Here is a 26,299-nt window from a genome sequence, read left to right on the forward strand (position 1 = left end):
GACCGAGATGAACTTTAAATGTCCCCTCCAACCCAAACCATTCTGTGATTCTGTGATCTTTAACGTGATGTGACTTATAAAGCGATTTCTGATGGACAGAAGTCCCATGGAACACAGAGGAAATCCCAAGGTGAGGTGTGTAAGTTCCAGAGGCAATGCTGTTGTCTGCTCAACATGAAATACCTCAGTATTTCCCCAAAAGGAGGAGACTGAGATGTGATGGGCTTCCCTTGCAGCCCCCCAAGGGTAGAGTGGCAGGGTCTGGGGTGACCCTGATCTCCCTCCACTCCATAAATGCTCTTTTGGCTGCACCCCCTCACAAATCTGTCTATTCTGAAGGACTCCACGTCCGAGCATTCAATGCTTGGGTCCCTCAGTTCAGTATGGACATTGATGGGCTGGAGCATGTCGAGGGAAGGGAATGGAGCTGGGGAAGGGGTTGGAGCATCAGGAGGGGCTGAGGGAGCTGTGAAAGGGGCTCAGCCTGGAGAAAAGGAGGCTCAGGGGGGCCCTTGTGGCTCTGCACAACTCCTGACAGGAGGGGACAGCCAGGGGGGTCGGGCTCTGCTCCCAGGGAACAGGGACAGGAGGAGAGGGAACAGCCTCAAGCTGTGCCAGGTCATTAGGAAGAATTTCTTCACAGAAAATCTGGTGCCCGAGAAATTCCACCTGAACATGAGGAAGAGCTTCTTTCCTGTGCAGTGACCGAGCACTGAACAGGTTGACCAGAAAGGATGTCGAGTTTCCCTCACTGGTGATATTCCAGGATTATCTGGATGCAATCCTGTGCCCTGTGCTTTGGGTTGACCCTGCTTGAGCAGATGACCCACTGTGGTCACCTTTAAGTTGACCAATTCTGTGATTCTGTGCTTAGACATTTGAAGGGGCTGCCCAGGGAGGTTTTGGAGTCCCCATCCCTGAGGTGTCCAAGGAACACCTGGACATGGCACTCAGTGCTCTGGTCTAGTGACAAGGTAGTGATGGATCACAGGTTGGACTCCACATTAATTCCACGTTAATTAATTCCGTGATTCAGCCAGTCTGCCTCGTCACCAGGCTGGGGGCAGCAGGAAGAACTACATCTCCCAGCGCGCACCGCGGCGGCCCGCCGGGAGCTGAAGGGGCGTGGCGCTGCGCGATGCTCGCTGGGAGTTGTAGTCCGTCCGACATTGGCCCGGCGCGGCGCCTCCCTCCCCGGCGCTCCTCCCCGCTCTGGCTCTCCCTCGGCAGACGGAAGCCGGGCAGGGAAGGGGGAGCCGGGAAGGCTGGAGCGGCAGGATGGGGGACTCCAAAGTGAAGGTGGCGGTGCGTGTCCGCCCCATGAACCGGCGAGGTGAGACTCCCTATTCTTCCTCAGCATCCCCTTGTCCTGTCCTTCCCGGGAGCGGCGCGGGCCGGGGGTGCCGGTCCTTGGGGACAGGTGTCGGTCGGGGCAGGTGTGTCCCAGTGCGGGTGAATCGGTGCGTGTCCGTGTGTCCTTCATTATTTACCAGGAATAAACACAGCCCGGCTAGGCACAGGCGGCTGTGCGGCCGCAGCCGCGCTGTGCTCACCCCCCTCTCCCGATATCTTTTCCCAAACCTGTGTTTTTGGCTTTATTTTGTCTCGTCCTCTCCCCCGGGGATCAGCCCTCTCTGCACCTGCTTTACAGCCGGTTCTTGCTGGGACAGCCCTTCCTTTTTCCTGCTTTGCGGATTTGGGGGAAAATGCTTCTTTTTCTGCATTTTGCCCCGTGCTAATTCACCCCGTTGCTCTCCAGCCCTCTGTGCTTGAGTGAGTGGGACGCTGTTAACCAGATGACAGCGACACAAGGACAAAAAACAAGCAAGAAAATACAGAAGAGGAAGCGAGAATTGACAAGAATAATTTTTTTTGTTGTTGTTTTTGGGTTGTTGTTGGGTTTTTTTTTCCCCCTCAACGAAACTTGCCTGAGGGTTATGTTAATCAGACCGTGGTCTGGGCAGCTGTTTAAATGTTTATTACTTGTCTTAATTAGAAAAAAACTTGCTCTGGATGATGAGGAAGCGAGTATGAAAAGGCAGCTTCAGCCAAGGAATGGGAAGGTGAAGAAGGCAGAAATCCAAGAAAGTGTAGGGTGGCTTTTTTTGTAATCCCACATTCTCACAGGAGTATGCCAATAATTCCTTTTGGGGAAAGGGAATCCAGTGAAGTCAGTTTAGTAGTTGGAGCAAAAAAAATGAGGGAGAGGGGAAGCACTTTATTGCCTACATCATCTGACAAATAATATCTTTTTAATTCCTTTCTATTAAAAAAAAAGGGTTAAAGTATTAAATACGGTGATTCTACGCCTATAAAATGTCAGCAGGGGAATGTTCACTGAGTTCACAAGAGCTCCTGAGTCCCACTTCCAGCACAAGAGTTGATGTCTTTACAGTCTGGTGGTTTAGGGAAACTGAGGATATTTTGAAACTGAGGAAAGTTTTGTTAAACTTCGGGTGCCAGCTCTCAAAACAGAGCAGAACCCATCCTTCCAGAGAATAGGTTGGAGGAGATGGAGTGGCCGTGTGGAGGAGTTGGTGGGAGCTGGGACAGGAGCTGGAAGGTGGTGCCCGGTGTCGGTGACAGATTTGGGCTTTCCTCTTGCTCATGTCCCTTTCCTGACATAGGTCATTTCCTTGGCTGTGCCCCAGAGGTCTCCTGACTGCTTGCTGTTCCTCACCCCCGGGATTAGACAATAATTCAGGTTGGAAGGGACCTCTGGAGCTCGTCAGATGAGATGAGGTTGCACAGGCCCTCGATCAGTGAAGTTTGGAATGTCCAGGGGTGACTAATGCACCTCTCCCTCCCACATATATCCTTCATCTCTTCAGCCCTGAGTTTGTCCTCATGTCCCTTTCCAGCCAGGAACTCTGGGGAAGCAGTGGGGGAAGTAAAGGAATCTAGAGGAAATCTAGATTGTATCTTGGTATTCTCTTTCATAGGTTATCCTGAGTTGGAAGGGACCCACAAGTCCAACTTCTGTTTGTCTTTTATTCTGTATAAACTTAAAAATCTTATGGAGAGGATGACTCCTGTCAGGAAGCTCATCCAGGAGTGAGGGACATTTGAGCATCAGTCCTTGATGCTCCTCAGAGAGAAGGGGGGCCTGAACCCCCCACTCTTGGCAGTTTGCTGCTATTAAACATCCTGTTATTTGTGAGTGATGCCTAAATCCATTTAAGTCTAGCCTAGAAGATCCATGTAGTTTTCTCCCTCAAACAAAATATCCTGGAAATGTTTTTTTTTTTTTTTTTTTTTCCCAGCAGATTATTTGTCACAGTCCAGATGTTTTGGTCAGGTCTAAACAACTGATACCTCCCTACTGTATATCTGATGCACCTTGAGTTTATAGAAACAGACAGTGATACCAAGGCTACACTTTTTCTTATCTTTTAAATGTTAAATTTAAGCATTTGTGCAACTGATTTTCTGAAGAGTCATCCATTTGTAAGACTTCTGTGGCCTTGCTTTTTTTTTAATTAAGTTTTGAGGCAAGAGGCAGCTTTCTTGGAAGCTCTTTCATACACATTTTGTTCTGAGCAGTATTTTTGTGGACTTCTGGAGCTTTGGACCTGAAGCAAGTATTTGTTTTCTTCAGGATCACGAGTAATGTTCTTTCCTTCCCTCTGCACTGAAGGGCTTAACATTGCAAACCTGTCAGGTGGCTGAGACTGTGGAAAGTTAAGCTTTGAAATGTTCTCGGTGTTTACTTGTGGTGGTGGTGGTTGTCTTTGGTGTTTGAGTTATGAATTTCTTAAGGCAAGGGTTTATTAGGTTAATAAAAGTGGTGTGCTTAACTGTTAGCAGTTTTTACAGCTCATAAAAGTATAATGGATTCCTTGCCTGCATGTGGAAGGGATTTGTGTATCAAATAATTGGTTATTTATAGCACTCACATTTCAAGGTGTTTGGATTGAGGGTCCTGCTTCATTCTCATGCAGAGTGGTAATCCATAAACTCAGTTTATAGCACTAATTTTTAGTGAGGGGAAGCATTTCTAATTGTACTTGGGTTTGGTTTTTTTTTTTTTTTTTGCATCCAGGCTACTTTACTTTGGGTCTCTCTTCAAATTAGACCTCAGTTCTACCAAGCCTGTGTGGAAGTTTTGCTTTTATAAAAATGCTGCTGTGCCCACATGTTCTCAGTGCCACGTCTGAGGTTGGAGGCTCTCCTGGGTGGCAACTGAGGCGTGTTTTTTTACATCCCTCCTACTTTGCAAACTGGGATCTCGATTAACAGGCTTTTATGAATTAAATAATTCAGTACTGCTCTGTTAGATAAGGCTCCTGGTCTTTTATTTTCTTGGCTCTGTAATTCACTGAAGTATTTCCTAGTGCACTGCGTTATTCAAATGGGAGTTTGATAACAATCAGGAAGTTCTTCTGCTGTTTTATTTAAGATTGGCAGTGGATTTCCTTTCATAAGTGTCGTGTTTGAATTCTCTTAGCAGATATTCATCATATTTCAGGTAAATGCAAATCTCAAGCCATACCATGAAGCAAAGCAAATGACAGCTGAAGGCTTTTTAATTAAGATTTTTCTGACTGAATGCTTTGTTTTCAGGTGATGTTTGGGTACAGGCAGTACATAAGCACATTAAGTCATTGTGTTTCCTTGTGCTTTTGAATCAGTTCAGTGTCATGTTAATTAATACTGATAAAAGTTTTTCTATTTTAAAAGAACATGACTTATGCTCAAGGATATGGCTGATGCCATTTAAGCCAGTCCAGACTGATCTCACTTGGGTCAATACTTTTTGAACAAAGTAAGGCAGGAAAGCAACTGCTTGTATTCTGGCAATGCTGCCATATTAAACTATCCTAGGATTGTAGTGTAAGATCTGCAGTTCCAGTTTAAATATCTGGATTAAACTGTTCTAGAGCTGTAATGTGAGACCTGCAGCTTCAGTTTAAATATTTGGATTAAACTGTTCTAGAACTGTAGTGTGAGACCTGCAGCTTCAGTTTAAATATTTGGATTAAACTGTTCTAGAACTGTAGTGTAAGACCTGTTTAAACCTCCAGTTTAAATACCTGGATTGTCTGTAAATACACATTCAGGTATCTATTATGTTGATATGTATATTTATCTAGACTATCAGTGTTGAAACGGGGATCTTCTCATACTTAGATGCTAAAGGTTCTGTTTCCAGTGCTTGTGAGGAAGGAATTTGCTTCTGTATGTGTACAAGCTGCTGATCATTGTGTCAGGTGGTAATTTTATGTCCTCCTACTCTTCTTGGAGGAGGTTTCATTTCCAGCTACTTGAAATGTTTTTGGGGTTTGAGGTGAGGAGGTGGGGGTTGTCCCTGTGCTCTTGTTTGTTTGTTTTCCCATGGAAATTACAACAGAGACAATTCATCTATAAATTGTAGTTTGTGCAAGCTGATTTATGAGATTAATTACAGTATTAGAGGACTTGAAATGGCACCTGTTGTATCCTGATAGCAATGTGCAAACCACAAGGCTTTTCTTCACCTGTATCCTTGTCATGCAGAGTGCCTGGAGTTTGGAATATTTCCTGGTGATGGTTGATAAGCTATAAAACAGTGTTTGGGCTATGAGCAGGATTAACCTTGAGATAAGGTGCCAAATGGGTAAAGGATGCAGAGTTAATGTTTCATCTTGTGAGGCAATTTGTATTTTAAGAGCTCCTGAGGTGCTACAGCCTCACTCCTCCCCACAGCCAGAGACTCCCAGACATCCAGCATGGATGCCACAGAGGAATTTTAGTACTAATTGCACCTTCCAAGGAATTTCAGTGCTAATTATACCCTCTGAGCTCCAAGTGCAGGGGGAGGTTCCCTTGCTGCTCTGGTTTCAGGTTGGCTGCTCCTCCTGAAGATCAGATACACCTGGAATAGCTCTGCCTTGGCTTTTGGCTGCTTGGTGGCTGAGCAAACTCTTGCATTTCATGCCTGTTAATAATTCCAGGGTGCTGAACTTCCCTGGGAGCTCCCCAGAGTCCCCACACTGATTTATTTACTCTGTCCCCACGAGCCCAGGGGTGTTTGCAGCAGCAGAGCTGGCTGTGAGCAAGGTCCACGTCCAGATCCATGAAGCGCCTTCACTAAAGCTGTTTGGGAAGCTCTTTCTTTGCAGAAAACAAAGCAGCAGAGAATAGAACACATTTTCAAGCATTTTGACAACATGGAATTAACATGAGAGGGCACATTGCCTGTTCCATGTGCTCGTGAGTTTGAGTTGATTTTTCCCTCATGGACAAGCTTTGATAGCATCATGTGCCCTTCCAGATGCACTCTTACATATTTAATGACCTTTAATTGCTGCAAACTGAAAATTTCATGACTTATATTGGAGCAGTTCCTATAACAAGAGAAGCTTGAAAGGTGCCTTCATGTTGGTAGATGTAAAATACAAGAAATTACTCTATTTTTGTCAGAATTTATCACTATGTCTTGCTTTTACACTCTTTTTTCCATATAAGCCCTCAGCATTATCATGTAGATGGAAGTTATTTTCACATTCACTCATCTCCTCAGTTAGTTTTGCTTTTATTTGTGTTGGCTCCTACTGGCAAAGAGATAAGTCACTCTTGGGAAACAAATCTTGGCAGGGAAACTTGAGGACTTTTTGTCTTTGAACTGGCTTTCACATTTCTTTTTCAAACAAAAAAAAAACAACAGAAGACCCCAAACAACAGCTTCTCTTTTTTTTTTTTTTTTAAGTCGATTTGTGTGATAGACAAATATTTTAATTTACTGTTTAAACATTTCTCAGTTTTTGCCACTTGTTTTTCCAGACCAAGAAAGTTATGAGAAACCAATTGTGATTTCTTATCCAATGCGACTTGATGGCTCAGGGTACAACATTCCAGGACTAACCTCTAAGGGAATGTTAATCTCCTGAAAATCTCCTGGCAATTTAAAATATAAAATTTCTATCGTCTGTCTTCACAGGAGATTATTTGAGCTTTTGTATTTGGGGCCAATTTTGGCTTATGAGCTTAGGAGGGGCACTTTAAACCTTTCACATTTTATTTGTTATACTTCAGTTGGCTTTTGCAGCTTTTGTGAAGCTCTGCAAGGCCAGTTGTTCTGGTTCCCAGTGACTCTATAGAACCTGAGGCCCATCTCCAAAGGGTCCTGAGATGTCACTGAAGGTAAAGCTGCCCTAAATCTGGTAGTGGGACCAGGAGGAATCTGAGACAACTTTTGTTTGACCTGTGTTGTAACAACACCAGGTTCATGGCTCGGTATTTGAAAGGGCTGGAATGTTATCAACCTTCATAAACTAATTTCTTAAATTGAGATCTAATGGAAAAACTTACCTGGAAATCAAAGCTCTTGATTAATTGGGGAGTGCCTTCCCTTAATTCATAGAGTCATGGAATGGTTTGAGTTGCAAGGGACCTTAAACTCATCCTGTTCCACCCCCTGCCATGGGCAGGGACACCTTCCACTATCCCAGGTGGTTCCAAGCCCCATCCAACCTGGCCTTGGGCACTTCCAGGGATCCAGGGGCAGCCACAGCTTCTTTGGGCAACCTGTGCCAGGGCCACCCCACCCTCACGGGGAAAAATTCCTTCCCGATATCCCATCTATTCCTGCCCTCTGGCAGTGGGAAGCCATTCCCTGTGCCCTGTCCTTCCATCCCTTGTCCCAAGTCCCTCTCCAGCTCTCTTGTAGCACTTCTAGGCACAGGAAAGTTGCTGCCATCTTATACAATGAGAAAAAATAGGGAATACCAAGTTGAAAATGTGGAGAAAGAATTTGTAACAGACCTTTCATCTGCCCTGGCTGTGGTAATAAAAGCTCTTATTACACCATGGTCCCCCAAACCTTAAGTTTCAAATCTTGCATATTCCCTTATTTACTGTATCCTTGTTCACTTTAGGATTATTTCAAGCTGCCCTGCAAAAGCCTTCTCCTAGGATCTCTTTGTTTGGGTCTAAAATGCAGTGACCTGCAGTGGGATGGTTTTAGGGTCGTGGCTGAGGAAGATGCAGTGTCACCACATGGCAGTTCAGGTGTTTTTGTTCTGCCACCCAAGGCAGCCTCTAGAGTTGGGTACACAATTATCCAACCTCTGTTGTCAGTAGTTGCAGCCAGTCAATGGAAACGGCTCCCTGCCAAATCCATAAGCAAAATAGGATTTTCCCATCCAACATTTTCCAAAACACCTTCCTCCCCTTCCTCCAGGATTCACACACACTCCTTGTCTCTGCCCCAAACCTGATTAGAACAATTTCAAGTGGCACCTTTGCCATGTTTCTTAATTCTGTTGTGGAAAATCTGCTGTGGTGAGTTTATGATTACCAGACACGTGACTGCTGTTACAGAGGGATTGGAAATTCTTACCTGTGGTAGGAATGGGCCAGTGCCTGCTGAATCCACCGTTCCTTGCAGTGCTAGGCTGCTCCTGGGTTTGCTTTTCCAGCTCTCTCTCTTGCTTGCTAACTTTTCCACCCTGTTTGAAACTCACTCAATTTCTTAGTGAAAAAGCCCAAAGTGCATATGGGGAGTGAGTTATTTTTATAACACCCACAATGCTTTATCCAAGGCATAGTAGTGATTTGGGATTTACACAAGTGTGGCTTCAACTGTGATCTACGCTGAATCCCAGTTTTAGTAAAGTCATGTGAGGTGTTGAAAAATCAAGGGAATGGGGAAGGAGAGTGGCTTCCTTCAACCCCCACCTTCCTGTTTCACAAGTGAAAAAAAAACTCATCCAAGGAACTCTCAGTGAGCACTTGGACACAACACTAACAATTATTCTTACACTCAGCCCAGCTTTGCTTAACACTTCTACTGCTGTGAAATGTAAATGTGGAGAAGTGACTCAGATAAGTGTTACCCTTTTATTATGGGTGTCAGAGCTCTCTTACTCTGAAGCTGTGGAAGAGATTTTCATTCTCTGCAATAAATGGTTCTTGATGTTGAGAGTTTGAGTTTTTATTCTTCAAAGAGGAATTAGCTGATTAGTTTTTTGATTTGATGAAGCAAGTGAGTAGTTGATTGTGTTTGCTCAGTAATGACTGAAGGTAGAAGCAAGTTTGCAATAATAACAGGTGAGATTTTCTTTTTGTTTGAGGTGCAAAATTTGAGACAAATCTCCAGTGTGACAGTGAGCTGCTTCTGTCATCTTTTAATTTCACCTTTAATTTCTGAATTTCATGCTGCCTGAAAAAAACACACCTAAATAGTTGAAGAAAATTACACCAAAGTTTGACAAATGAGTCCTTACTACAGGAGGAATTAATTGGGGTATTTGGATGTGCATCCTTATGATCTTATCTTGGTGCATCCCAATTTTGCTTGTTGTTCAGGAGCAGCAAGTACCCAGCTCACCTGGGAGACACTGAAACTAGTAAAAGTAAGGGTGGAGTCCTTGTGTGATCATATCCAAAAGAGCAGGCAGATAATTTGACTATAAGCTAACCTGCTTTAATGATATTAAAAATGTAATGATGGAAATGATGATGATATAAGTTTCAGTAGTGGCTGATGTAAGATTCATCTCTCAGTGTACCGGAAGCATTAAAGAATTTAGAAATCTGCCAAAGACTGTAATGGAGGCAGAATTTGAAGAAAGTGAATGATGTGCTGTTCAAACAGGATTTAAACTGTTTCTTCAGCTGAAAGGAGAGTTTCCATGTGAGCCTTTGGCCAAGGTAACTGGGATAAGCAGCCTTAAGGCTGTCTGGATCCAGACCCAGCTTAGAGGCTCAATATAACTGTTTCTTAGGGGTTTGTTTCATGTGATGCCATGAACTGGTGGAGCAGTTCATCTCAGCTGGGACAAGGTCTCTCCCAGCTCTTCTCTTCCCTCTGCACAGGTCTCTCCACCTGTTTGCATGGCCAAGATTTCAGTGAGCTGATGGAGCTTTCCATGGGGTCTGGACACATCCATTTTCCATGTTGGGTAGTTTTCTGCTGTGGAAGTAACTTGAGATGACTTACAGAGGATCTGCTGAGCATGGTAGTGGCAGAAGGTGAGCAAGAGGCACAGGAGAAAAGGACTGGAACCTCTCTGTTTGGAAATAGCTGCTAGTTTGGCTCGAAACATTTTCCAAAATCATGCTGCACACCAAGGTGAGGGGTTTTAACATTACCTGTGTGAGAGCGATAATCAAACAAGGTGTGTTGCACAGGACAAATTAGCTTTGAACCTTTTTTCTTGTGACAACATTTGACTTTAAGGAAGTCTTTTATTCTGCTTGTGTGCTTGCTTAATGTCATTTCACAAAGAGAGGTTTAATGAGCACTGGAAGGATGGAGTTCACTGGGCAGTCATGGATGCAAAACCTGCCATGGGCGTTCTCTCTCAAGAGCTCAATTAAAAAACGTGGCAGAAAGTATGCTGCTTGCAGATCTTTATGCTTTGCATGAGGCAGGTAAAACCCTTCCTCAGGAGCTGGGAAAAGCAGGTCACTGCAATACAGAGGGTTAATCACTAACCAGCCAGACCAAGATAAAGTGCCTTGTCGGATATGGGGCATACGGAGAACGTGGTTTCATCTGAGCAAGCATGTGTTGCATATAGGTAAATTGGCTTTCAGGGTGTGGGGAGAAATTAAAATAAACATTGGCTTCTGGAACTCGTCTGGCTCTTCCTCCTGCAGAAGCACAGTGTAATAACAGAGGAGCAGTTTTGCTCAGGAGAGTTGCAGTTTCATGTGACTGCCTGCTTTGGCCAGTGATCTTGAGTTTTGCTGTGTGTGAGTAGCAAAAAACTGTAACATTTCTTTCCAAAAATGGAAGAAACTCCCTCTTATTATTGTGTCACTTATCAGGAGAGAGAAGTCTGCAAGATGCTGTGCAATAAGCACAGCCTGAGAGATTTCCAGACTGAGTTTATAAGGTGCTGTGAGGTGAAAGAGCAAGTACAGGTGACTGAGGAGGAAAGAGCAGAGATGAAGGAGGATGAGGATTATAATTAACATGATTAGACACGAGTGTATTTGGGTGATTCAGCTGAGGTGCTGAACCCTGTGTTCCCTGCAGCCCCTTGTCATCCTGGTGGGTGTGAACAGTGTGTCATGGCCATCAGAATCAGCACTTGGGAGCCTTTTCCAGGGCCAGTGTCACCATTCTTGAGCTGCAAATTCTTGAGCTGCAAATTCTTGACCTGCTAACTTAATTTAGTTCTGGCCTTAATTACAATTTGTGCTATCATCTCTAAAATTGTAAAAATAGTCTTTGGAAATTTGTAGGGAAGAAAAAGTTATTCTGTTATTAACAAAGGATAATAACAGTAGAACCCTCAGAAGGGTTCTACTGAAAAATGAGACTACAAAGTTGCATTTTTTTCATAAAATTGTAAAAAAGAAAGGCTTCTTTGGAATACAGAGAGTTTCTATGACTTTGTCAAGGGGCGTATGAGCTCTAGGTGTTAGAGTTCTAGGAGAGTTGATGTCACAGCTTTTTTAAAATAAATTGAAAAGTGGACTTAGTTCATAGTTGGTAATTCCCAAAACAGGTCTTACTCAAATGATTTTTTTTTAGAAGCTGTTGTAAATGTTTGTGTGCAGGCCCCACATTCTGGGTGTCTGTAGCAATGACCTTGGGTATGAGCAATGTAATGGCCACGGAATTAGCACCTGGGGGACCTTTCCATGGCCAGTGTCACCACGCAGGGACTTGTTTGTGTCCAGGCCCCACATTCTGGGTGTCTGTAGCAATGACTTTGGGGGTGAACAGTGTGTCATGGCCATCAGAATCAGCACCTGGGAGCACTTTCCAGGGCCAGTGTCACTGTGCAGGGACATGTTTATGTGCAGGCCCCATGTCCTGCGTGTCTGTAGCAGTGACTTTGGCCATGACACACTATTCACACCCATTGGAATCAGCACCTGGGAGCCTTTCCAGGGTTAGTGTCACTGTGCCAGGGACATGTTTGTGTGCAGGCCCCACATCCTGGGTGTCTGTAGCCATGACTTTGCCCATGACACCCATCAGAATCAGCACTTGGGAGCCCTTTCCAGGGTTAGCATCACTGTGCAGGGACATGTTTGTGTACAGGCCCCACGTCCTGGGTGTCTGTAGCAGTGACTGGATGTGAACAGTGTGTCATGGCCATCAGAATCAGCACTTTCCAGGGCCAGTGTCACTGTGCAGGGACATGTTTGTGTACAGGCCCCACGTCGTGGGTGTCTGTAGAAGTGACTTTGGCCATGACACCCATCAGAATCACCATTTGGGAGCCCTTTCCAGGACCATTTGTGTCCAGGCCCCACATCCTACAGGAGTGACTTTGGGTGCAGGCTTTGTGCTTTATCCCATACCTAACTCCATTTGTCACTGGGTGGATACCTTGGACTACTCTCAGTGTTATCCGAAGCTTTTATTTTGCTTTCCCCGCCTCTACTGCCGAGAATTCTCACACACTCCAAATATCCTCATTAGTCATAGTCCACATCCCACTGCCTGATGTCACTTGGGAGAGCTGGACTTGCCTGGAGCCTGTGGGGGAAGGACAAGCCCTTTTCTACGTGCTTGCACCTAAATTATTTTTGATGGGACTTGAATTTCTGCGAGCAGGTGCCCCAGGACTGACAGCTGGCACTGTATCACAGCAGTGGCCGGGGAAAATGTGCTGCAGATGGCAGGGGCAGCTTTCCCTGTGAGGCATTGAGGGAGCAATAAGAAGAGCTGTCAAAGTGGTACCAAGCCTAAATGGTTCTTTTCCCCCAGAAGAAATTTCATACTGCCCTTGTATATGCTGATTGTCCTTCAGTGAAACCCAAATGCTTTTTCTTGCTTTGAAAAGAGTGCTTGCTTTAAAGCTGGACAGGATCCATCCCATCAGAATATCCCTAGAAGTGGAATTTGGCAAAAGTCCTGTTTCTATTCTCTGGCTGATGGGTGGCTGTCAGACTGCATGAATAAATTTGGTGTCTGGAGGAAGTAATGGTGTATATAATCCCAGTGCTTTAGGAGCAGCACTTGACACTCTCTCATTTCTTTATAGAGCTTGATCTGCATACAAAATGTGTGGTGGATGTGGATGCAAACAAGGTTATTCTTCACCCTGTAAACACCAACCTTTCAAAAGGAGATGCCAGGTAAGATTTTTGAATTGGGAAGGTCCGGTTGCACAAATTAAACATGAGTCTAACAACTAGCAAATGTAGGCCTTGATAGAAGGCTTTAAGTTAAAAAATTATGTATATTCTTTCTGCAGTGTCATTGCCATCATCCATAAAATAAGGCTGATTTTTACCCTGCTGGGAAGTTGCTTTGAAAACCTTGTGCATTTTCTTCTTGCTCCCAACAATGTGTTAGTGGTTAATGAATCCATGAACTTTCATTTTTTTCTCATATGCTGCTATGGGACAGGAGAAATTCAAATCTGCAAGACAACTTGAGCAGAGCACAGTTTCTCATTTTGGAATGAAATTAATTTTCACACTTGTTTTCTTATAATGGGTCATGGTGTAAGAAGGTGAATGAGAACATTCTGGAGAGATGTATCTCTAGGAGTTTCTTTGACAGCTGGGGGGGCAGGGAGTGTGTGTGTGTATTCCTGAGGCTGAGAGTTGACATCCAGGAAGATTTTTGGGGCATTCCATGCATCAAAAATCCGTGGAGAAGTTTATGTCAGAACTGGCATTAATCTGTTAAATTACTGTGAAACTGAAAAGTCATGTAGTGAGTGATAGAGTTAAACTTGTGACTACTTAATTTATTGCTTGATGCAAGGGGAGGAAATGGAAAAAATACATGCATGAAACAAAATAATGGTGCAGGAAAAGGCAAAACCTGTTGCTGGATGTCTGCTGTCAATTGTCTGTTTTCTGGGAGGGAAAAAGGGAAGAGGTCTTAAGGGTAACAGGAGAAAAATTCTATATGTTAAATTAAACACATAGAAAAGCTTTGTTTAAATTTTCATGTGATGCTGAGCTGTGTATCAGGGGTCAGATTTCATTGACTGATCTCTGATCATTTCAACTCCTCAAACCCAAGTGGACAAGGGAAGAGATCATCAGGTGCAGTATTTACCTTCCATTGTCATTAGCTGAAAGATTTATTACAGACAGTGGGACTGGAGCTTTAATAAGTTACTTAAAACCAAACAGGCTGTGTGTGTGGGAGTGTGTTTTTGTTTGTATCAATATCCTCCTCCTCCAGGAACATGTGCATTGTTCAGCTGCCAAAACCCTACGTTGATTTGAGCCTTTAAAAACGGCAGGAAATTGAGATTTTCAGAAGCCAAGTCACAGCCACAGCTGGATTAAAAACGTTATTCGTAGTTTCTCTAAAACATGGCAATGAAATGCCCGGTTTACAGTCCCTAATATATGTTTTAAAACGTTCATGGGGCAGCCACACATCATGCAAATCCTGTCCCTTGGCAGGGGAGGGCTGGGTTGGCAGTGGCTTGAGGTCCCAGACAAGGTGGTGAGCTCAGTGTGAGAAGAATGCTTCATTTGCATCCTCACAAATGGCCATTGCTAATCTAAGCAGGAAGCAAAGGAAATTTATCTGGGGTGATTTAATGGAAGAGGGGAAAGTGGAGGCCCATTAACTGCACTGTGGGTTTGCCTGGACATGGTGAGACAGCAGATCCCAAAGACACAAGTTGGAGCGGTGAGGGTTTGGAACAGGGTCCTTCTGGAACAGGTTACACCCTTGGGAGGCTGCTGCTGAATTGTCTTGGCTGCTGCAGCTCCATCAGAGGAATCTTAAATACCACCTCAAGGAAAAGGTTAGTGGTAGCTGCAGTTTTTCTAAGTCTGGGGTTTCATTTATGCTCAGGTTCTTCTTCCGTTTCCAAATCCACCATCAACTACTTCGCCTTCTGTTACAAAATCAATTCCTTCGGATTTCAGAGTTTTCTGGTGTCTCAAGTGAGCTGAAGGAATTCTGGCAAACCTTTTAACTAAAGAGGGAAAAGAGAAGTAATTAATATTGTAAATACACAGTTTAGCTGCTTGCAAAGCAGGGCAAGGTTGGAAACCTCCAGAGCTTTGCTGCATTTCTCATTGAGATGCCAGGGTCAATTTAGGAACTGGGAAGAGAATTTTAGAGACAGAATTCAGTGCTGTCACCTCCCCACTTGTCATGACTCAGCCTTGCTCAGGCAGGGAGTGACATTTGGAAAAACAACCCGTGACTTTTGGATTTAAGCATTTTTTTCCCCACTTTCATCTCCTCTGGAGCAAACCAAGAGTGGGAGATAAGGAGAAGCAAATAAATCCCTCAACTTGAGGTGTGTGGGACCTGACCGTTGCATAGGGCAAATTGTGACCATTAATTGCCACTGAAATATTCCTAGGTCTTCAGAAAAGTGTCTGTAGCTGTTTCAAATTTGGCATTAAAAATTAAGGAATGTTTTGAAAATCCTGGTGATAACTGATGGACCTCAGTTCTTCTTGTGTCTACAAAGTGAATGTATTATTTATAGATTAATCTAGAGATTTGAGGATTAATAAGTACATGTAAAACACTTGCTCTTAAAAAAAGTCTCTTTTCATATGGCTGGAAAAAATGTGGTATTCTCCTGTTATTCCTTAACCAAGAAATGACCTTTCCTGAGCTGGAGAGAGACAGCAGTTATTTTATTGAGCAATCCTTAATGCTGTTGTGCAGGTTTCAGTAACTTGATCACGTACAAAAGATCAATTTTAAAATCCATGGGATGACCTCCAGGCTGGGCAGGCTTTGCTATTAACCTTGGGCTGCTGAGGGGGTGGCTTGGTTGGTTTCTTGTGTTAAAATTAAAATTATAGTGTGTGGAAATGCTCACCCTTTTCTTTAGCTGCCATCACAAAATTAATTGTGACAGATCTTCGAGTTCTGTCACAAATTTCCCCAAATGACCTCTGTAAATGAAAACCTCCCCTCAAGGATGTGTGAAGCTCCAGGGATTCGCTGTGGATGGATAATGTCATTAGCATGACTTGTCCCCTCTTTTGTTTGCCTTCCTGAGCTGTCTGCTCCCTCTGCTCTCCCTGTTGCAAAGGTCAAGGCTGAAGTTTCTTTATCTACTCGGGATTTACTCCGTGCTGCAAAGATTACTCACAGCATTCTTACTCGGTGGCTGGGGCTTGGAAGAGGGTGTGAACTCATTGTGATTGAAGTGAATAGATAAGTCCTGGGCAACAATTGGAATGTTTATGGGAATTAATTTTTTGGAAAATCTCCAAATTGACTCTAATTACTCCAGGTTCCTTTGTAGCCTTTTTTTTTTTAACCATCAACTTGCTTGTGGTGTAATTTTACATCTCCCATTCAAGACCTGTTAAAAAGATTGATTTTTTTTTTTTCAGACAAAGGAGGTTTATTCTGTCTTGCAGACATAACTGTAATTGATGTGTGACTGATATGAGCTCAGAGATCAGTGGTGTATCAGTCTGGCACAGCCCTGTGAATCAGCTGTGGTATTTGTAAGGCAAAGCATTCATTAAATCTGCCCAGCAAACCCTCTGAGCCTTTCTATTAAGAAAAAATGCTTAAAAATGAAACAAGGGCTGACTTCACTGTACTTTTGTCGCAGTTTGTGGTTTTTCTAGCTGCTTTCCCTCTTGTTTTGCAGAACAGAGAGATTCCAAAGACTGGCACAGGGTAAAAACTCTTCCAAGGAGTGAGTGCAGCTAACTGGAGCTGACAAGTGTGTTAAACCAGGCTGGGTTTTTCCTCTTCAGCTATTGTAATGTCTTTATAATTAGTGCTTTGTAGTAGATGATTCAGTAATTGAGGATCTTTATAAAGATTTGCTTTTAAGGTATCTATTTCTGGATTTAAACCAGTTTACTTTTCTATACTCACACACAGAGTTTTTTTGCTCATCAGGTTGTTGTGCTTAAACTCAATTTGGTTGTTTTTAAGGAATTTTGGAAATTGAGAAAAAATCTTGAGGGTTTTTGTAGCCTTGCAGCAGCTGAGCTCAGTGATTTCTGCTTTGATGAGGAACTGGGTGAAGCCCAAGTATATTTTACATAGGAAAGAATATTTTTAGAAGATTCTTCTGCCATTCCAATTCCTGTTTTCTTTCTAAAACATATGACAGTCCTGAAGAAAGTTGTGAGGAGATGGGGCTTGGAACAACCTGGGATGGTGGAAAAGGTCACTGCCCATGGCAGGGGGCTGGAATGGAGTGAACTTTAAGGTCCTTCCAACTCAAACTATGTTTCAAATTGGTAATAAATTGCTGATTTCCAGTGGGTGATGGACTTCAGGCAGCAGTTGGGTTAAAGTGAACAGCCCAGTGTGTTAAAACTTTCCTGAGTTTGTCTTTGGACTGAAGTTTCTTTCTTCTTACGAAGCTGAAGAAGTTTTAATCCTTTTGAAGAAATGAAGATTAAGGCCAATTCAGACAGAATCCTGGCAAAGATTTAGATATTGAGAAAACTCTACCAGAAAACAAGAATTAGGGTCTCAAGAACCAAGCAACGCTAATTCACTCTTTTTGAAGGGTTAGGCACAAAGTGTAGGAACGGTAACTAACACACATGACTTGGAATTTAAAAACAAACAAAAACTGGAATGGGGTGTTCTTGCAAGCCCACACAAGCTCCCTGTGCTCTGTGTTAGCCAGGAATCCCGTGCTGGGGAGGCAGGATAAGCCCTGCTTGGCACAGCCTGGGCAGTTACACAATGCTGGGTCTGCCCAGAGCAAGGTGAAGCCGCCTTTCACCTGCCTGGGGTGTGTGGGTGACTCCTTAGCGTGACTCCAGAACTCCCCTTAAAGCTGCTGAAAGCTGAAAATAAGTCATGACTTAGGAGCTCTTGCTGTGGGGAGTGTCAGAGACCTCGAGATCCCTCGATCATGATGGGAAATGCTAATTTTAGTGTGGAAGTGCCTGAGTGGTGAGGTGGTCAAAGTGCAGATAAATTGATTTTTTGTGAGAAAATTATAGATAGGGGAGTGTGTTGGTTGGGGTGAATGTACATGGAGTGGAAAAACAGTTATCAATTAAAAAATACCTCTGTGGTGTGACAAAGTATATATATCACATGTTTCAGTGAGCTACACAAGGAATACATGTGGAATAATAAGCAGAAATCCCAGTTAAAAAATCTGGCAAAAACTGAACACATCATGGTCCTTTTTACCTTTGTTCTGTATCTTACAATTTTGCACACAAACATCCATTTGCACAGAGTGGAGATGGAAAGGAAATGCTGACAGGATTATAGAGATGTTCTTAAATATGTAGATATATATGAACTGGAAAAGTTGACTGATAGGAGTAACCAGGAAAAATTGACTTTTAAAAAATAACTCATGGCAGCATGAGCATGTTGGGGTGCAGACTTCACTTCCACCCTTGGAAAGGACATGCTTGATCAGAAAAGGAGGCAAATGTATGAAAGCATTGCTATTTATGGAACTAATCTGCAGAACTCCACAATCCCAAGAAAACAGGCAATTACTGGTGGATAGTCATGGAAAAATGCCCAAATTTTCTTGAAAATCACCCAGGATCCTGCCTGATGTTAGGCAGGAACCACTTGGAGAGCTGTCTCATCTCAGGCATCTGTGTCCCCAGCTGTTCCTGCATTTGATTGAGGAGTCTCAGCTGTTGGACACCACCAGAAATGGAATATTGGGCTCGCTGAGACCATTTGCATGCTGTGGTATGGTTGTTATTTGACAGCAAAGCAATTTAAAGGGAGAAATATTATTGTCTTTGAAGATGGGTGAAAGCTAATTGCTGTGCCTTTGCTTCTCCATATCTTTCCTGGCATTGTATTAATTCTGTATAAACCACTTGGGGGGTGGGGAAAATTCAGATTAGGATGTGTGGAAGGGACATAGAGTTGCATTAAGCAGGAATGGCTCCCCTGACTGAGGTGTCACATTGGTGCATAAAATTCTGAGAATGAAAATTTCTGGGTTAGATGTTATTTCAGCATTGTCATCCAGGGAACAGATTTGGCAATGTTTTCATGTGCAGCAATGTTCCAGGAAGCTGGGGGGGCAGGGAATGTGTGTGTATTCCTGAGGTTGAGAGCTGACATCCAGAAGAAAGGGAAGTTTGCCCTTCTTGACATCCAAACTGGTGGGTTTTGGGCACAGATCAGCTCACAGGAAGTTCATGTTTGCAAAAACAGCACCATGAGATTTTCCTGTACTGCCAGCTTGGCCTCTGTTTTATCCCTGCTCAACTCTTACTTCCAGCATGAGCTTGCTCTGTAAAATTATAGTTGTTTCTGCTGGATTTTATTGGTTACTGAACAGCCTAAAGAAGTTGGATGAGAAAAATAAGAGAAAAATAAGACTAATTTGCAATTGACAGAGTCATTTAAATGAGTGAATGAAATTGCTTTTCCAGTCTACTATCAAAGCTTATTTTGTAGGAAGTGGTATTAAACCTATAATTTGGAGGTGAACTTGTGCTGGGGGAGGTTTAGGTTGGATATTAAGAACAATTTCTTCACTGGGAGGATTTCAAGCATTGGAAGGAGCTGCCCAGGGAGATGCTGGAGTCCCCATCCCTGAAAGGATTTAAAAGTTGTGTGGATGTGGCACGTGGGGACTTGATGGTTTTAGAGGACTTCTCATAATTTTGTGTGCTAATTAAGGCTAGACTGCATCCAGCTGCCAGTCATTTGTTACTCTCAAAATTATCTTCTGATGTAAAAATTATATGACTAAACACTCCTGACGAGTTTCTGCAGTACTTAGAAATAATTTTGTTAAAAGTGTGCTGGGGACAGCAGGAATGGCACACAAGGCTCTGCCACTGCACCTCCCCAGGCTTTGTCTGCACAAAGGAGAAATTAATTTGCACAAGGAGGTGAAGGCTCACCATATAAACTCCTTATCTTGTGTAAAATTGAGAAGTGGGAGTTCTGCCAGGAGAGAAGGGGGTTGCTGTGCTTCCAAGCTGTGCTTTTGAGGAAGTGTTTGCTCCAGCTCACGTGCTTTGACTGAAGTAAAAGTGAAAATCCGAGACAGAAACCCTGCATTAGTTTTTGTGATGGATAAAAAGGCAAACAGAAATTTTGAACTGTGCTTAAAACAGACCTGTAAGCTATTTTGTACTGCTTAAGTAAATAAATGGTGAGACTTGTGTTAATGATTTCTTTTATAGCTGATTTCCCTTCCCACCAGCTGGATCACACCTATTTATGTCTACCTTTTTTAGTGGCAAACATTGTCATAATTAATTAGCATTATCTGTTATTTAAAAGCTTTGTGCCCATGAGGCAAGTGGAAACTGCTTTAACATGAGCCATATCCTCCTGAAGTGAGAATTTGGTTGGCTCTGTCACTACTGGAATCATCCTTGCCCCCCCATATTCCTTGGATGAGCATCAAAGGGGCCTTTTCTGATCTTGCTGCTCATTTGACCAAGCTGGTAATAACCTGCTGCATTTGAGGGAAAGAGCAAATAAATGAAAAATTCATTTGTTTCACATCATGTGATCTGAAGTACAAACCTCAGCTTGTGCTTTATTGATTCTTAATCTCTGGTGCTTTTTCTCCTTAAAACCCAAAACATTTGTAAAGTACCTGCAGCCTTAATTCTTCACTAAATTGAAGGGTTTTGCTGTGCAATGTGTCTGCAGGTTCTGAAGTACTCATGGGATTATTGATCTGCTTGCAGACAGCATTTGCAGGTTGGTGGTGATAATTGCTCAGCATCCAGGAAAACTTTTTTCCTTCAGGAAAACTCTGAGGCTGGCAAAGGGTTTTGGCTGGGATTTCTCTGAGGAATTGACTTCTGCTGCAAACAAAAAATTGCCTGTGGTCTCTTCCCAACAGTAGAGCCACTTCCCAGAGCTGGGTTGTTTTCCTGAGAAAACCTCAACCCAACCAGAAAACAAAACCAAAACCCCTCTTGGTGCCATGTTGAAGCTATTAGAATTAATGTGTTTAATGTTTGAGTGGAATGTAGCTTTTGTTGAACCATTTATGGCAATTTTGAGGGAACTATCTCAACAGTTTTGGTTTTTAAGCCCACCTGTTTCTGAAACTTACAGTAACAGGTTGTTGAAGCTTCAGGGAGACTGTGAAGTTTTACTTGTTTTCTTGACTTGTTAAATCTACAAAACAGACAAATTATTTTGTTTTAAGAGGAGTCTCTCTCTCTCTCTCTTTATATATATATATATATACACACACATATACATATATACATGTATATATACATATATACATATATACATATATACATATATATATGTATCATACATATATATATATATATATATATATATATATATATGTATCACTGTTTTTATGCTCAACCAATTTTGTTCTGCAGATGTTTGAGTTTAAATTCCAGAATCTTGATCTCAGATGAATATAATGAGATCAGAAAGAAATGCAAGAGAGAATATTTCCCACCCTCCAAGGCGATGGATCAGAAATAACCAGGATAACTTTGTGCTGTACAGCTCTCCCACTCTCTGTTGCAGTCATTTTGATTGTGTAGATGTGTCCCCCAGGCTAATTTGAAATAAGATAATCTGAATGTTCAGGGTTTGATGCTCTCCTAAGAAGGTGGATGATGCCTCATCATGTTGTCAGTGATTGTATGGTCAACTGGAAGGCACAGGCAGATAATATCACATATAGTCTTCTAATTTCCTTGTGTTTCAGAAAATGGAATAGGAAAACTATCAGGGTTTGTTTCCTAAATTATATACAAGCTTAGTATGAAAAGTAAGGAAAAGGAGAAACCTCTTAGTGTCTTACAGTCATTGTCCTGAGGAAAGTTGAACCAAGTTTTTTGGTTACTTGAGTGCATCAGTCTGAGGTAATTTGTCCTTTTTTGTTGTAGTGGTGTTAATTTAAGGATGGCACTGTTGCACTTGATGCTGTCTTACACTTATGAGGTTTATTCTGATTTTGTCACCAGCTCTGTGAAGTCTGAAATAAAGCTACTGAATGCAGAGGAACTTGTTTCTCTGTGTGTTACAATAAAATGAGAAACTTTGAACTGCTGTAGCACCTCAAGATTTGCTTCAATATTTGATGTTCCTCTATCTGAATTTCAGTAGATGAAGAAAAACACAACAGGCCTGTTTGTTATCCTCCTCCTGTGAGGAGAAATCAACAGTCAGCATCTTGTAGGTATTTCTGCTTTCTGTTTTCCATGAGCTTGGTCTGCAGAAATGCAGCATCTGCTGCTCTTGCATGGGCAGCACCCTTCCCTCTGCTGGGGATGCTTTTCCATCCTGGAAAGAAGCTTTGGAAGTCTGGCTGTTTATGGCCTCCTCCTAAAAGCAGCACTAAATTTTGTGGTTTTGCAGTTTTAAAAGTACCAAACTATCTTCCCGTAATTTGCATTCAAATAAGTTGTGTCTTTATCCATTTGTTTTGTGTGGAGCAGGACAGATTCTGGGATATAAATCTGCCTGTGGGATGTGTGTTGCATTTGCTGCTCTGGGAGTATGTGAAATAAAATGACATTTTAATTAGTGCTCAAAAGTTCATGGCAGCCTTGATAAGCATGAGGCTTGATAAGCATATACTGCTTTACAAATCTAATTATCCAGTTGGAGCTCCTTGGAGGAGAGGAGCAGTCAGAGTAATGGTGATTTTTTTTTTGGCTAAAGGAAGAGGACTGGACATAAAGGACATCAGGAGAAGAAGGATGGACTTCTCTAAGAGTAGTGGCAGCACAAGGGTATTTAAGTCTTGCCTCAGCTCTACCATATGCTTCTTATCTGACTGTGAACTGCAGATTCCCTTCTTCCATTTCAAGCCTCTAAAACAAATCTAGCATTTTTCCCATTTTTTTGGTTGCTATCTAGTCCAAGAAGCATTTTACTGTGTGGGAGGGTGGCTTTTTATTGGTTTTTGGTTTGTTCTTCTTGTTATTGTTGTCATCTTGTGGTTTATTGTGTTAGGGGATTTTTTTGGTCTTTTTTTTTTACCCCAGCAAGAAGCTTCCTGTGCTGGTGTATAATTAATTGGGTCACATCACTCAGTGGGGCCAGAACTCTGGGCATTTATATTTTGGTAGTGACGTAAAGAAACCCTATATCTTAATGTGTATTGTCTGAGGTTCTTAGGCTCATCCACTTTACTTGAATTTTCAGCCTTTTGCAAAGGACAATACCATTTTCTTCCTTTCTCCTCAGGGTTTGTAGCCTCCTGCCAGCATTTTGTTCTGTCCCTCAGCAGTTGTAGCCTTACTGTGCTGATCAGATAAATGAAATGAAGGAACAGGATATCCACTCAGCTTTATCTGAGCAGTCCTGCAGTGATGAGCACTTCCAGCTCTCTGGATTTTTTAAAGCATTACTTCATGTGTACATTCATGATCTGAATTTTAGCTATGCTTGGGAGCAAAAAATAGTACCTAATATGAATAGCTCCAATCAAAATTGAGCTCTGATCAAACTGCCAGAGGTCAGGGTTAGATGGGATATTGGGAAGGAATTGTTCCATGTGGTGAGGCCCTGGCACAGGGTGCCCAGAGAAGCTGTGGCTGCCCCTGGATCCTTGGAAGTGTCCAAGGCCAGGCTGGACAGGGCTTGGAGCAGCCTGGGATAGTGGAAGGTGTCCCTGCCCATGGTGGGGGGTTTGAAAGTGGGTGATATTCAAGGTCCTTTCCCACCCAAACCATTCTGGAATTCCATGGCAGTGACATTATCCACTGTTTTATTCTTCTTTTAAACCTTTTCTTGGTTTGAAGGCTCTGCTCCCTCTTCTTCTGAGCTCTTGGAATGGTATTTGCCATCACCTTACTTCCATGTTGGAATGTTTGTATGTCACAGACCCTGTATTTCTTATTTCTTCTCAGAAAATGCACCAAAAGATAATATCTTTGCAAAGTTTGCAGCCATGGCACCGTGGAGAGGGAGAATTACAATTTCTGCAGAAACTTTAGAGGTGTGAAGTAAAAAAAAAAAAAAAAAAAAGACAAAAGACAGAGAAAAACCACATGCAGATTTTGTGGCAGAGAAGACAGAAATAGGGATGGTTGTGAGAGGAAGCAATTTTCTGGTTGCTGACACCACATTTGCACCAGCTGAGGCTTACCAGCATCTCTAGTGCAACTCTACAAGTTTTCTTACTTAAACACCTGCCCTAAGCAGCAAAGAGGCTGTGAAGCAACTTCTGCTGAAACCTCCCACCCTTGCTCTGCTCCTGCCTGTGCAAATCCTCTCTGCAGAGCTGGCACACGTGGTTTTATCTCTCCCTGTCACCACTGAGGTGTCTTCCTGTGCTGCTAAGAGTTTAATTGAATTGCAGGAGGAGCACTGGCAGGCCTTTCACAGGGTTCCCAGTGCAGGAATTATGAGGGATTAGTAGAACCATGGCAGGTTCGCACTGCACAGGAGTGCAAGTGCTACAGAGTAATCTCAATTCTGGGTGCTAAGTAATTACTGCAGCATGTGGACATAGGTTTGGAATTGGGCATAGTCCTCCATGACCCCATTTCAGGTGATAATTAACAATCTCCTGGTTAAGTAGTGAGGTGTTTTACTTGTGAAGGTGGCACAAGGTGAAACTGGTGGAGTTCTCTGAGTGTGTGTGATGGATATCCTGGTAGATGCTGGTTCAGCTTTTTGTGAAATGATGTCAGTCTTTGGAATCACAGAATGGTTTGAGCTGCAAGGGAGCTTAAAGCTCATCCCATTCCACCCCCTGCCATGGGCAGGACACCTTCCACTATCCCAGGCTGGTCCGAGCCCCATCCAACCTGGCCTTGGACACTTCCAGGGATCCAGGGGCAGCCACAGCTTCTCTGGGCACCCTCTGCCAGGGCCTTACCAACCTCACAGCCAGGAATTCCTTCCCAATATCTGACTCAAATCTCCCCTTTTCCAGTTTGAAGCCATTCCCCCAGGTCCTGTCCCTTGTCCCCAGTCCCTCTCCAGCTCTCCTGGAGCCCCTTTAGGCCCTGGAAGGGGCTCTGAGCTCTCCCTGGAGCTTTCTGCAGATGAGCACCCCCAGCTCTCCCAGCCTGGCTCCAGAGCAGAGGGGCTGCAGCTCTCAGAGCATCTCAGTGACCTCCTCTGGACTCTCTCCAGCAGCTCCATGTCCTCCTTGTGCTGGGTCCCCAGAGCTGATGCAGTGTCCCAGGTGAGGTCTCACCTGAGCAGGGCAGTGAGGGAGAATCCCCCCCCTTCTCCTGCTGCCCACGCTGTGGGTGAGCCCAGGATAGTGTTGGCTTTCTGGGCTGAGATAGTTGTGCACTCTGTAGCCAAACATTTCCTCATACCTTTATGTTTTTTGTCTCTAGTTCCTGTTCAGGTTTCTCAAGTGACACTTTCCCAGGTCAGGTCGTGCCACCAACTCCTTTCCAGAGGCCATGGCTGATGTGAAAAACGCCAATCACTTGTTTTAAAATTTTAAAAGTTTAATAGTAATAAAATGGTTATAAAAATAATAATACAATTAGAGTAATAACAATTTGGACAAATTGAATTAGGACATTATGAGACAATAGAGAAAAAGAGTTATGGATGTCTGGGTATCTTTTCTGGGCAGCAGGAGCCCTGAAAAAGGACACACATTAACAAAGGATTAACCCTTAAAAGCAACAGCCTGCTGCATATTCATACACCTCGTACATGATGCATAAATTCCATTCAAACACAGGATTCTGTCTGGTCATCGTCAGCTTCTTCCTCTGAATCCTGACAGTGCCTTCAAGGCGGGAAGAAGTTCATTTCTTCTGATAAGAGGGAATAAATTCTTTTTCTCTGAAAGATTCAGGTGTCCTGTGGCTGCTATCTCAGTGCAAGTCCTTTCTTTAAAAAAAGTACTCTACATGGCATAGTTTCTGTTTTAACATTTTGTTATAACCTAAAACTCTATTTATCACACTACTTAAGAGAATGAATCCAGCATTACTTTCTAACACAACACATAAAATATTCATTTGAATATTTGCGAAAAGCCAATCTTAAAATAGGTGCATTTTTCACAGTTGGGACTCTGTGTTCTCTGTGACAAGCAGAGCAGGGATATCACCTGGCTGCCTCCAGGTGAGAGGCAGAGGAGTCCTGGAATGCTTTGGAATTGCTGTTGGAGTCATGGCACCTTACTCATGGCACTCTTGGACCCTGGGATGTGCCTGTGGAGTCACAGGCTGGAAGGAGCCTCTGGAGGTATCTGCTCCATCCCTCCCTCCTCAAACAGGGTCTCCTGGAGCTGTTTACCCAGGATTTTGTCCAGATGCTTCTTTATTATCTCCAGAGATCATTTATGTAGCTCTCTGTGCATTAATAAAACCATAAGGTGTTTGTGTACTGCTGAAGAGTGACCTGGTTCCGAGTGGAATTTGGATTGCACCTGCCTTGGTGAGATGTGGGAACTAAGCTGACAGAACTCAGTATAAATACCAGCTGTCACTGGATAATTGTGTCCATAATTAATATGTTTGAAAGTGAGAGACAAGTTCGTTTTCAAGGCAGTAGTGA

The 26,299-nt window shown here is 43.1% G+C and overlaps 1 protein-coding gene across 1 annotated transcript in view; it reads left to right on the forward strand.

Moving 5' to 3' along the window:
• Positions 1 to 1,252: 1,252 nt before the first annotated feature.
• Positions 1,253 to 26,299, forward strand: part of KIF13B (kinesin family member 13B) — a 124,354-nt gene continuing 99,307 nt past the window's right edge. The window contains exons 1-2 of the mRNA XM_036379870.2: positions 1,253 to 1,333; positions 12,933 to 13,026. Coding sequence (XP_036235763.1) covers positions 1,279 to 1,333; positions 12,933 to 13,026 — 149 coding nt within the window. The 5' untranslated portion in view covers positions 1,253 to 1,278. The remainder of the gene's footprint in view (positions 1,334 to 12,932; positions 13,027 to 26,299) is intronic.

The sequence above is a fragment of the Molothrus ater genome, chromosome 3 (genome assembly GCF_012460135.2).
Source record: "Molothrus ater isolate BHLD 08-10-18 breed brown headed cowbird chromosome 3, BPBGC_Mater_1.1, whole genome shotgun sequence".
NCBI classification, from domain to species: domain Eukaryota; kingdom Metazoa; phylum Chordata; class Aves; order Passeriformes; family Icteridae; genus Molothrus; species Molothrus ater.